The sequence below is a fragment of the Protopterus annectens genome, chromosome 1.part2, assembly GCF_019279795.1.
Source record: "Protopterus annectens isolate FY-2018-M chromosome 1.part2, PAN1.0, whole genome shotgun sequence".
NCBI lineage: Eukaryota > Metazoa > Chordata > Ceratodontiformes > Protopteridae > Protopterus > Protopterus annectens.
In genome coordinates, this window is record NC_056727.1 from 1,229,712,429 (window position 1) to 1,229,725,866 (window position 13,438).

General features: G+C 42.0%; 1 protein-coding gene across 1 annotated transcript in view; it reads left to right on the forward strand.

The window, feature by feature from the left end:
• The window catches only part of LOC122792309 (ammonium transporter Rh type A-like), a 594,865-nt gene extending 589,965 nt beyond the window's left edge, over window positions 1–4,900 (forward strand). Inside the window, exon 10 of the mRNA XM_044060089.1 lies at window positions 2,975–4,900. Within this exon, the coding sequence (XP_043916024.1) occupies window positions 2,975–3,001 (27 nt within the window). The 3' untranslated portion in view covers window positions 3,002–4,900. The remainder of the gene's footprint in view (window positions 1–2,974) is intronic.
• The last annotated feature ends 8,538 nt before the right edge of the window (window positions 4,901–13,438 follow it).

Consider the following 13,438-nt stretch of genomic DNA (forward strand, 5'->3'; position numbering starts at 1 on the left):
ACACAAAAAGCTGCAGGCAGCTTGGGAAGGATTCTTCAGAGTGGTAAGGAAAGTCAGTGATGTTAACTACATGATCGAACTGCTAGGCAAGAGGCAGGGGCACAAAATGTACCATGTTGACCTGTTGAAGCCTTATCATGATAGAGTGGCCCTTGTGCTGAGTATTTGCAGTGAGTGGCAGTAGGAGTCTGAGGGGGGTGTGGTGACTGATCTCCTCACTGAGGCTCGGACTGACACTTCAGTGGAATGGGTCAGCAATGCTAATGCAGATGGGCTGTCAAGACAGGGTATGAATTAATGTGTTCTCAGACAGGCTCATTCCTCTCAAGCAATGTTTTGCCAGGGTAACTTGAGAAAGTAGCCTAAGTCTTCAAAGTGGGGAGAGGTGACAATGTGAAGTAGTGCCAGCTACCCCAGAGAGAGTAGGGCAGTGCATGTGTAACATATACCAACATAGCTAACTGGAGTTTTCTAAAGAATTATATATTATTTGAATATCAAGTACAGATGCTTGTGTTAAAAATGTATTTGTAAAGGTGATTGTGTTAAAAATGTGTCAACAGTGGGTCCTGCTGGACAGAAAAGAAATATACATGTATGTCAGACTGTATTGTAACTGATGAAATGTATATATGTTAACAGAGCATGCTAAAAGGAAGGGGTTTAAGCTCAGCCCAGCTAATTTTAAGAAAAATAGCATCAAATTAAATTACTTGGTATAAGCCATAAAGATTTTATCTCACATGCTTGAATGTAGCCAGAGACACAATGTCTGGGATAGTGTCCTGTTCTTATTGTCCTTAGTGGTGAAATAATTGCTACCCTGACATGCCAGAGAATGGCTGGTTTGTCTCTACAGAAAGGATGAAAGTACTGGAATGGTTTTACAGTCTCCAGATGCTGGAATAAGTCTTAGCAGGGTTCTGGGTGTGTATTGTGACACATACGTGCTAGATCCTGGCTCAATTCCAATGAGGGGGGTAGGGTGGGAACCACAGCATAAGGTGACCAGATGTGATGTCTTCCTGTAGCCAGCATTGAAACTGTATTTAGATATTAGTGAGAGATGTGATAGTGTCACTCCACACTCTGTTATGGGAAGTGACAACAAAAACATTCCTCTACTTCATCTTGCCTTGCTTTAGTAAGTAACCAGGGAATAATAATTCTTCAGTCAGGAAAATATTGTGAGACTAGTTAAAAGTATTGTTTTTTGTGTTATCTATCTGAGTCTTTCCATCTGTGTTATTTTTTTTATATTTCCTGTGAATTGAAGCTCTGGTGTTTATTGTAAACAGATGTTCAGTATTTAATGTTTTCTATTTTATTATTTATTATTAAATATATCTAAACCTTTCATTGAGGTTGGTCTTTTAGAAAATAGTTTAACATTTGAGAATAATTGCATTTATTTGATGGCACTGTGGCTTCATGCTCCTGAAATTCTTGCTGCTTGGAAACACTACCATTTGTGTAAGTATTAATTTTACTAAGAATAATTGTGTACCCTGGTAAGAGCCTTAGAGTAGCTGGCTGATTGCAGTGAATCTACCTTATATTCTGGGAGGAGGTGGCATAGCTGGTAAATCTGTCCCAGCCTTTCCTAGGTGTGTGTGCATGTGAAAATCAAATCTCAAAGACTGTGTGTCAGCTACTTGGAACGGGGACACACAGCACTGATTTCTGCAGAGAGAAAGGTGCAGTCTTATTTAGGTCCTGGAGAGGAAAACATAGCCCAGGTCTGGAGTATGCTGCCTGTGTACTTTTAAGGGAAATTATGCTTGGTCCAGAGAGATGCATCTGAAAATACTGTGTGTATCTATTTTTGTTCTAAGTGAACAATCCCGGCTGGTGGCAGGGGTGAGGATTGAGGCTCCTTGATTACTGGCCCAGAGGAGGGATGTCACAATCACACTATGCCATAATCTTTGTGTCAGAAGTCTCCTGACTATGACTTTAGAATGCCTGTTGACAACTCAACCAAATATAACTTTTAACTACCAAATGACCTCAAAACAACCAGATTTAAGAGAATAATCAAAACTCCAAGAAAATGTCAACTTTTAAACATGTTACAACAGCAAGGGCTGATCCACAGCTTCTGTGTGTAAAAAATACAATATTATGTAGTTTCATATAAATGTTTCCAGACAAATTACACACATTGTATTGCGTAGTATAATTAATCTTATGTTTATAAAATGTAAAGATTAAAGACAATGATGAGGGTTGCAACATGTATATTATATTATATTATATTATATTATATTATATTATATTATATTATATTATATTATTTATATATAGTGACATCTCTTTAAATAGCTGATGCCATTAAGGATAAGTGCCCATGGTGTGTCCTGTGGGCTTCCCTCTTCTTTGGTGATTACCATGTTAGTAAATGGTAAAGGAACATCTAGATGGCTTTTCTGTGTGTCTTCATTGTAATACCTCTACAGTGGTTAGAGTAGTCCAGAAAAGAACCCAAGCAACAGTGCTGTTCTTCTCATATAAATCATATTATCATATAGTGCAACTGATATTAGCTGCACACAGCTAATGTACTGCTCATTCACCATCTCTCTGGTCCTGGAGTGCTATTGAGTAAACTATAAGTCTATGAGTCTTTTGGAAAGAATGAAAGGGAAACAACATTCCAACAATCAAGAAGGTTTGCTATTTATGTGTGTGTGCATGCATACATGTGTGTGCTTGAAAGTGATTGTGGTACAGTAATGAAGAGAAAGTATGAAATGAAAAGTTAAAAAGGGTGAATGCAATTAAATTGTGCCATGTCACTGTTGTTTGACAGAATATGTGAGCAAGATAGACCCCCTTTCAAACAATAAAGTACTATAAGTTTTTGTTAGCAGAAATATGCCAAATACCCTCTCTTTGAAATTTGATGTGTATTTTATGTCAGCTATAACAATTAGCTAATCAGTAGTCAAACACTTTTTTTTTCTCTTCACAGTTTCCACATCTCATTTATAAACTTTGAAAGCCAAATACCTGATTGAATGATTCTGGGAAAAAGACTTCTCTTCCGATGAACTTACAGCAGTTAGTATGCAGTTTGGGAACAGAAAGAAAAAAAACAGAATACAACAAGCTATAATTTCATGATAATCTCAGCATAGCCAATCAAAAAATACAACAGAACAGTATACCTTCCATTTTGTAAATGATTTTATTTTATATGAACAATACAGGAACCAATCGGGTACATGGTTACTGCAGTTGTAAGGCAGACTGGTCATTTAAGAAATAGCATTGTTTTTGTTTTGAATGTTTTATACAGTTTTTTCACCCTATGTTTTATATTTTGTGAATTTTCTATTTTTTTTTCTTTAAAATTAGTTGTAGTTTTATAGCCAATGGCATAGCCTGTAAATAATAATACAACTAAACATTTCTTATCGGATCATTTTATACATTTATTTATTAATGTTGGACTCATACTGTGAAATTTACTGCAAAACCACTTGATGGTTTGGAAGTTTGAAACCACAATGATGTCTAGCACGATCATGGTAGAGACTCAATATGTAAAAAGAAATTTAAGAATCTGAACCTCTTATTTTAATTCCCTGACTACACCAAATTAAAAAAAAAAATAAGATGTTGCATTGCATTTTGGAGAACTATAGTATTTAACAACATTCTCATTTCATTCACTGCTATTTGAACAATCCGGGTTTTCATGGGAAACTTGATTCTTAAACTTGTTTTTTTTAACCTCTCTGCTTTTTGACCATCATCCCCTCATGATCCATGTAGTCTATTTGTTTCTCACAAGGCAAGATCCGTCACTGGCCAGTTTGTTAACCTGTATGGCGCCATCATCCAGAGAGACAGCAGGGTCCCTCCCTGGCCTCAGGTGGTTCTAACATCCCTCAGCAGTTTCCAAGGGATTCTAACACTGCTAGGCTTTTGGGGAGGAGCACATGCGTTTCCCCACATGACTGCCTCCTAGCGTATACAGCTACACAGCAGCAGCACATCCTTCTGACCCAGACTTCATGGGCTGCACCAGCCAGCACTAGCGATAGGTGTCAGGCCAGCCAAGAGATGAGCTAAGCCACCCCCTTCCTCCCATGACAGATGAGTTATATACTGCTCCCTGCCATCCTGCTGTCCTGCTGCCTGATAATCAAACACAGGTTGACTGGGTAACAGTTAGAGCTTTATCCCTCTGTGCCACAGGAATGGGGATCTTCACTTCTTTCTTATCGGATTCAGTCAAAAAGATGATTATTCTAGAAAATGAATGCTGGGTATGTATGGAAAAGTCTATTAGAATGACCCTTACAAGTAGTAAACTTAATATGGGCATATTCATGCAGAATAAACCACATCATGCCTACTTTAAAAAGTGAGGTATCCAAAACATATAACTATGTAGGTGCAAATGCAAAAGTATTGAGAAAATGCCATAAAATATTCCACTGACTCCGCAGCAATTAGTTACTATGGAAGCTCTTTTGTGGTAATAAAACAAAACTGAACAGTATTCTGTCTATCCAAGCATACGCAAATGGGAATATCATGTAGATATTTAAAAAATAACATTTTATACAAAGTAAACTAATTTCAAAAAAGAGATAAACCATAGTGTATGTTAGAGAACAAACAATGACTTCACTGAATATGTTTAATCAGCTGTGAAAAAGAAATCAGTCACATTCAACTGGAATATTTCTGCATCCAAAAAGGTATTTCTTGATTATATACTGTTGTAAAACTGTACCTCTGTGACACTTTTTTTTCTGCCATGGGTATACTACTGAGATGTATTATAATGATTTGTGTTTGTCTATATATATTTAAAAAGTGTTACTGTATTCTTGTAGCTCTTTGAAGTTTATGCAAATAAATAGTGTTTTGAACTACAGTGAAATACAACACTTGCTCATATGCTGTCATCATGGGTGTTTCTATATTACACGTCAGCAGTTAGTGTTCATTCTTGGTACAGACAGATGTACAGTATCAATAAATACAGCATATGGTGATGTATGAGAACCACCTAGCCTACCTTCTCTTCTGAAGAATAAGTCACAGATCCTAGTTTAATAATATTACAGTGCTTCCCTTTCTCCAGCTACAACTGCCTAGGTCAATCCCATACATCATTAAATGTTATGGTGGTGGTCTTTGTGGTTTTGATTCAGCTGTTTCCTAAGAAAGTAATTCCATGCATCTACCATCAGTTTTCCTTTTTTGGAGGAAAATGCTTGCATTTCTTCTGAGGCATCTCCTCTTTATCTTCAAATGGTGCCATCTTTCTTCTATATTACCAGGAGTTTTACCCTCTTGAATTCTATCCCTTGAGGGACTTAAAATTTTGTATCATGCCCAGTGTCGGCTTCTTCTTCTGAAGAGTAGACATATTTAGGCACTTTTCATTGTTTTTCATCCAAACTTATTCTTATATTGCCTTCTGAGTATATATGTGTGTGTGTGTGTGTGTGTGTGTGTGTGTGTGTGTGTGTGTGTGTGTGTGTGTGTGTGTGAGTACATATGTCTGTGCATGTGTGTCTGTGTGCACACATTGTATAGCTTGAAGGAGCTTATATTACTTATGCAGCTCAGAAAGCAAAGCCCTGTTATAAATAGTGGGCCTGATTTACGAAAGCTTGCACTGAGTTGTAGAGTAGAGTAAGACATCAGACAGCCAATATGTCTGCCGAGCGATCCAGCAACAGCCGGCAGGGGCGTGCATGAGAGCTTCTAAAGCTACTCTTGCACAGACAGCATCATGGTATGCAAATTACCTCATTTGCTGCTGAAAGATATGCAAATGAGGTAAATTTGCAATCCAGGAAATACTAACCTGTCCGTGGAAGAGTAGTGTTATTTGCAGAAATGTACTCCGTTGGTAATGGAGTACCATTCTGCAAATTGCTAAACGGAGCTATGACAGCTCCAAATAAAGGATGCATCCAGTTGAGGAAGCATGCCAATGGCCAAATATAAGGCCATTGGCATTTTTAAATGTTTAAAATTATTAAAATTAAATTTTTTCCCCCGATCTCCGATGTTTAAGCATAGCGCAGCGCCGTGCAAACGTGCGGCGCTTAAAAAAAAAACAATAAAATAATTTCAAAATAGCCAAAAATAGGCATTTTCAATAAAAAGCTTATCCTGCCATGCAGGTGAATGGCAGGCTGAAAACAACATGGCCACTGAGTATTGGTTGCTAAGGGGGGAAGCTCAGTGTGAGAGATGTAACCAAGCATTAGTAGGCAATCCTATGCAAATGAGGATAAGGATAGTGAATCCCAATTTTCCCCAGCATGTGAGCCATGTCCCAAGAGTGTAATTGTAGGAGTAGGTGAGTAGTAGAGTAGAAGATAGGTGACATCATGAGGGGGTATGTCAGAAAGGCTGTATGCTTATTGGAGCACAGTGTCCTGTGTTTGCCCTGAGTTGCTCAGGATTGCAAGAGGCGTGTCTACAGTTGTCCTTTTTGAAAACCAGAAACCAAAGGTGTACGCCGTGAAAATATCTGAAATTTCTTGCAAATGGGCACACAGCGTGTGCGCGTGTTTGCGCTTGTTTGCGCAGCGCTGCCCTGGGCGGAAACAGAAAGGGAAAAGGAAGGAAAAGAAGTAGTAGGAAGTTAACCAAGGAGAACTAGCAGAGTTGCCAGGTGAAATATATCAGAATCAGCCAATTACACAGGCAGCAGACTAGCCCAGCACTTTAAACTCTGCAAACAGCATTATTCCATGTTTTTCCCAAGAACTCTGCAACACTGCAGTATACAAAGAGGGAAAGCTTAAAAACGTTAAAGTCAGACAAAATGTTAGGGGCTGCTCTTGCTATCATAAACCAACATGTGCAAGGTGCTGAGGGTGGTGATGTTGTGAATGCTGCTGAGCAACCCACAGTGAGGAGAAGGAGAAGAGTGTACAGACCCAGGGTAACCTACCAGGGGCTACATGAGCTGGAGATAGTGGAGCGCTACAGGGTGGACAGAGACCTCCTGCAGCAAATTGTTGAGCTGTGCCGGCCACACCTCACACACAGAACCAACAGAGGGGAACCCATCCCAGTGGATACTAAGGTATGTGTTGGCCTAAGAATACTAGCTACAGGTACCTTCCAGAGACCAACTGGTGATATGATGGGGATTTCACAGGCATCAGCATCCAGGGTACTGCACCATTTCCTGGATGCCATGTCAGCACATGTCGGTGAGCACGTATATTTCCCCAATTCCCGTGAGGCATTGGCCAGCAATATGCATCTTTTCCACCAAATAGCAGAATACCCTGAGGTAATGGGTGCAATAGACTGCATGCACATACACATCAAAGCACCACCCGGTGAGCGGGGTAGGGTCTACATCAACCGCAAGGGCTTCTCCTCCATCAACTGCCAGGTCATGTGCGATGCCCAGGTCATAATAATGAATGTGCATGCTGGCTGCCCTGGAAGCTATCACGATTCCCACATCTGGCATCTGATGCAGCTGTACCAGACATTTGCCAATGGGGACATCCCTGATGGTCACCTAGTGGGGGATGCTGGATATGCACTGGAGCCGTGGCTGATGACACCCATCAGAAATGCACACACACCCGAACAAGAACTCCATAATGAGGCACACGCACAAACAAGAAACATTATTGAACATGTGTTTGGGAGGTCAAGTCATGGTTCTGGTGCCTGGACACATCTGGTGGAGCCTTGCAGTACTCACCAACTACATGTACCCAAATTGTCATGGTATGTGCCATGCTACACAATATGATCCTGCGAAAACAGCTGAAGCAGGAACAGCATGGGGCAGGGCCAAACAGCCCCCCACCATTGCCAAGGCCTGCACTGGCACAGCGTGACTCAGAGGAGGAACAACCTGAGCCTGCCCCAGTAGGCAGAAGGAGGCATGCCCAGTATGCCCTGGCCTTGGCAAAGAGGCAATGCATAGCACATACACTGACTCAGTAGGAACCCTGGAAATGACACCTCTCTCTGACTCGCACATACAGTAAAAGGGATGCCTAACTTGACACTACCTGTTTTCAAATATGTATAGGGAGTGTACTATGTGCATCCGACATAGGCAGCCCTGCAGCACCACCTGAGGCATGAGTGCCCTATTTTAAGCAATATAAAGCACTGCTAAGCACATTTTACCAGTATTGAGCATATTTAAATATAATTGCGAGTAGCTGCTCACTGCGCTAACCAGCCCAACGTTGAGCAATGTTGGGCAATATTGGGCAAAGTCAGGCAAGGTCGGGCAAAGTTGAGCAAAGTCAGGTAAACACGCTCACACCTGCTTTACTGCTCCTTAAGCAGTCTGGTCTGCCCAGCAGGAAAATAAAAAGCAGTGACAGGGCTCGAACTCAGGATACTGTGCACTATAGTCACAGTACTGAACCACTAAGCCATGACAGCATTTCACTGGCACAGACACAACTTAACTCACTCACACATACCAGTTGGGGGGGGGCACATAACTAACAGTCACAGCCAGCAGGACAAATGTAGACAAACGCAAACACAAACAAATGCTGTATCATGCCCTCTGAAGAGGCATATGAGTAACCTCCCCCCAGGCCTATGCAGACAGATAACAGCAGGCCAGGCAGTGTGATGTGGGTTGGGTAGGCTATGAAGTCACAAACTAATATGCATGTAATTGGAAGCTAAGGTCTGTAGTGCAGTGGTATGCCTCAAGCCAGTACGATAGGCAACAGTACAGACTGAAATGGAGTACCTGACATAGCAGTGCAGGCCCAGCAAATGTGTATAAGTGTCAGGTGAACCCTTCATCCTATGTACACCCACAGTAACAATCAGGTGTGCCCCCCCCGGGTAGAAATGTACAAATAATAGCTGTCCCCACTGTATGTAGAATGACTCATGGAAGCCCTGCAGGCACACTGTGCTTCCTGTTGATGTACAGCACAAAGGTGAGCCCTGAAGTAAAAAACAACTTGATTTTCACACACATATAGTATATATGCTCATACTGGGTATGCTCACACACTTAAACAAATTTAGCAAATTTCAGTCAGCAACATACTGAAAGGTCATACTGGGCATGCTCACACACTTGGCCATGTCTGAGTACAGCAGTGGGCCACACATATCTGGCAGTTACAGTTCTTACTCCAGACACTTGTCACTATTCACCAATCCTGCCTTGTGCACACACTGATATGAAAACAGACCCATATAATATATTGGACACCTGTCATAATCAAACTATGTACTCCAAGTACTTAAGTTGTTCAAAGAAAGTGAAAAACCAAAGAAGATCAATAATACTCCAATCAGTATCATCAAGAAACAGTGAGCACTCCTAACATTATTCAAGCCATGGTCAAAGAATCCATAGAGAACCATGAAGCTTTCTTTCGCTATGTCATAAATATCAATGTAAACTCATATATGTTCTGAATCAGTGCAAACTGTAAATGAATACATGTACATGACTGACATTGCCAACATCTTGTCTGACAGGTTCATACATATTTACCCCCTTCTCACTGACAAAAGGGCCCATTATCATACCTGGAGATTGTGAAAACCCAGAAATCACATATACAATGGTTAAACAGCTCTTTCCAAACCTAAAAACATGGCATGTATGGGATAACATGGTTTCCCTGGCTGTGTCATATGTGAACTCCAAAACAGACCCTGCACCTGAACAATCTGTTGAGACTCACCGTCTGTACAGGATATGAAACTGTTGAATGGGTTACAGCAACGTTTGGCACACTCCACGAGTGTTGGTGCACAACAGACCATGGGTACTATTGTCTTATAAGCCTGATGTGCAAGGCCATGGAGTCCATCTTTATGGAACTCATAAACAGAGCTATTGAGAGCCTACAAACACCCAACCCTACTCATTTTGGTTTGGTCAAGGGCAGATCATGGTCCCTAAACTGCTAGACAGTTTTCAAGGCAGTCACGCGGGACATGCATCTAGGAAATGAGCTACACATGGCCTACATAGACCTTGAAAAGCCCTTTTCCAACATCCCACACACGTCGCATCCACAAAATCAACAACCTGTGCATAAACACGTATCTCATCTGATGGATTGCCAACTGGGGCACAGATAGATCCCACAAGGTAAGAATTGTGGTCTCCTGTTCAAGCTGGTAACAACTGCTGTCCCCCATGGCTCAGTCCTGGGACCCCTCCTGTCTGGTGTATACTTTTCAGAAATACAGTCAAACACGAGGGCTATGTTTAGCAAGGTTTGTGGATGACTGCAAAAAGGTTGTCATAATCGATGTTTGGGACAACAGAGGCATCCTTAAAAAGGGTCTCAGTCAGACAGATGTGGTGTTAAACCTATGGCCTCGAGCTACAGTCATACAAATACCATATAGGTGCCAACACCCTAAATATGGAGGCAATAATAAGGGATCTATGGACACATGCGGACAGCCATCACTACTTCCAGAAACACATTCACAAAGTGGTTAGAAAATTATGCTATATGTTCCCACAAACTGCCAAGGTCTTTGCACGTAGGTCAAAGGAGGTTCCCTCTACTCATCAGTCATCAGACCCATCATAGAGTACCACAACACCCTTGCGATGAATCTGACTAGGCACCTTCAGCAGCTGGAAAGACCACTGACATACCTCAACAAGAGCATTACTTGCCTCAAACAGTTGCCCCATGCAACAAGACTGAATTTAACTCAGTCTGTACTCTGTTGCATACTGTCTACTCAGGTGATCTCTGCCCAACAGACAGGTCCATGTCCAATGCAGAACAGATGTATATGTGCTATCTGAAGTAACCCCAAGCTCACTGTACTACATGCTCTAGGGATATCATCATCACAACAATAAATAGAACATGTTGGAGGGATACATTAATAACTCACAGACTTCCCTTTCTTTGGAAAAGGCTCCCTCCCAACCTACATTAAGCTGAGTCCCTCACTGACACTCTTCCAGAGGAGCCTTGATGAGTGTATGTGAAACTGAACTGTCACACCATGGATCACTTCATCAGCTCTACTACACAGAGGCGTAGGGAACTAACTCCATGGGTGGTGATAGCTGCACACTTTGGCCATACTAATATATGCCTTCAGGCAGATAGCCTATTACCTACCTATGTACATATATCTATATCTATATATATATATATATATATATATATATATATATATAGGGGGAGCACAGTATAATAAGCCAAAGATGGATGGGCAGAGATGTGTGTAAGAGGGTGACCATGACAGGGAACCATCCAGGACTGTCCCACCCAGCACACATCCCAATGGCACAAAAGACATGAGGGGCACATCTCACCCAGTGTACATAACAGCCACCAGTATCTGTAAGCATTACAGTGTATGTGGTCCATGTGCCTGCTGTACAACATGATGGTACAATGAAGTACATATCTACTATCTGTAGACATGTACCTGTCACATAGTCTACTACATACCTATGAACCTATCTTCAATAAGGCATATGTTAGCCTAGGCAAGTTGTGCAGCTTTCACCACCACATTGGGTAGTCTCCCAAGCCCTTGTTCTAATAGTTAGCACCCTAAGCCCCTTTCTAGTGGGGCTGCTGATGTGATGCCTGGCGTGAATTGTCTGTTTCCCATCCACTCATTAAGGTTCCTATTGAAGAGTGTCAGCGAGGGGCTCTGTCTGATGTACATTGGGACTCTGTTCCACAGTAAAGCAAGTGTCTGGGATGGTACTGTATCCCACCAGCATGTTGTATTCATTGTTGTGATGAGGTTCATATCTCTGGAGTGTGTAGGGTGACTCAGTTTTGTTATCTGTAGATGGAGCATGCTCAGCAGTTATGTGTTGGACATGGCTCTGTATGTCAGGCAGAGTGTGCCTCTGAGTAGGCAGTACGCAACGAAGAACAGATTTAGTTTTACCAGTTGTGTTGCATAACACAACTGTTTGAGGCCAGTAATCCTCTTGGTGAGGTACCTCTGTGGTCTCTACAGCTACTGGATATGCGTAGTTGAGTGCATCCAAAATGGTGCATTATACTCAATGATGGGTCTGATGACTTAAGAGTAGAGGGCCACCACTATCTCTTCAGATCCAGATGCAAACCCTTTGTTGATTAGGTGGGCCACATAGGATTTCCCAATCACTTTGGCAACATGGTTGTCAAAGGAAAGATAACTATCTACTTGTGTCCCCAGATCCCTTATTACCTTGTCAGTTTTAAGGGGGTAACACCTATGTGGTAGTTTGTGTGTACTTTGTTTTCACCAAAGGGGATCACTATGCATTCCTCCACACTGAGCTTGAGGCCATGATTCTGACACCACACATCTGTCTCATAGAGTCCCTTCTGGAGAATATTTGTGTCATCCGGGGAATCTATTATGGCAAACACTTTACAGTTCCCAGCAAACTTAGTCAACCACAACCCTCTTGTGTTGGCATGTACATTTGAGAAGTCTATACCAAACAGGAGGGACCCCAGGACTGAACCCTGGGGGCCACCAGTTGTTACCAGTGTAGAGTCTGACATGTAGCCAGCAACTCTTAGTTTGTGGAATCTATCTGTGAGCCAGTTTGCAATCCATCTTGTGATGTATGGATTCATGCCCAGGTTGGTGAGTTCATCTATGATACCTGACTGGGGAATGGTGTCAAAGGCTGTAATGAGGTATAGGTAGGCTGTGTTCAGTTCATTTCAATCATCTGTAGCCTGGGTAACAGTCTCAAAGAAATCCACCCAGTTCAGGAGGAGTGATCTGCATATGATGAAGCCAAACTGGGTGTGCTCAACTGTGTGAAGGTTCACAATCACTTTATTGTTGACTTCCATTATGATTGTCTCCATTGCCTTAAAGAGCTGACTCGTCAGGCTCATAGAGCATGAATGCCAAGGGGTTTTTGTGGCCCCACCCCTGTGGAGTGGGAAGAACATTGCTGTGCAACATTGAATGGGTACATATCCTGTAGAGGGGATGTAGAGAGAGAGGTGTAGGTATCCTTGATGAATATGGATACATCCCCACCCTAAGTGCTATGATCCAGGTTCTGATGCTGGAAGGCATGGAATAAGTAGTATCCTGGTAGTGCTGGTGTGCTCTCTGGAGCCTTGAGCTAGGTTTCTGTTACTGCACAGATATCAGTATTTTCCATACTGAGATGTGCCTCGAGTGTGTGCATCTGGAGGCTGAGACTTCTGGCAATGAGTAGCATTTAGCTTCCTTTGTGGTTATTTGTGTTGGTTATGGGGTTTGGTTTGTCCTGCGTGACCAGTGTTCCACACCTGAAGTCAATGGTTCATTGGTCCCATCTGACCATAAGCTATTTACCCTACATATCCACATTCTGGACCCCCCCCCCCCATTAAGGAAACCATGTTAAAAAAATGTCTCAGAAGCCAACTTCATGCTTCTAAAGACAGAAGTGCTGAACTTCAGGACACCCATGCAGATGGACAATACT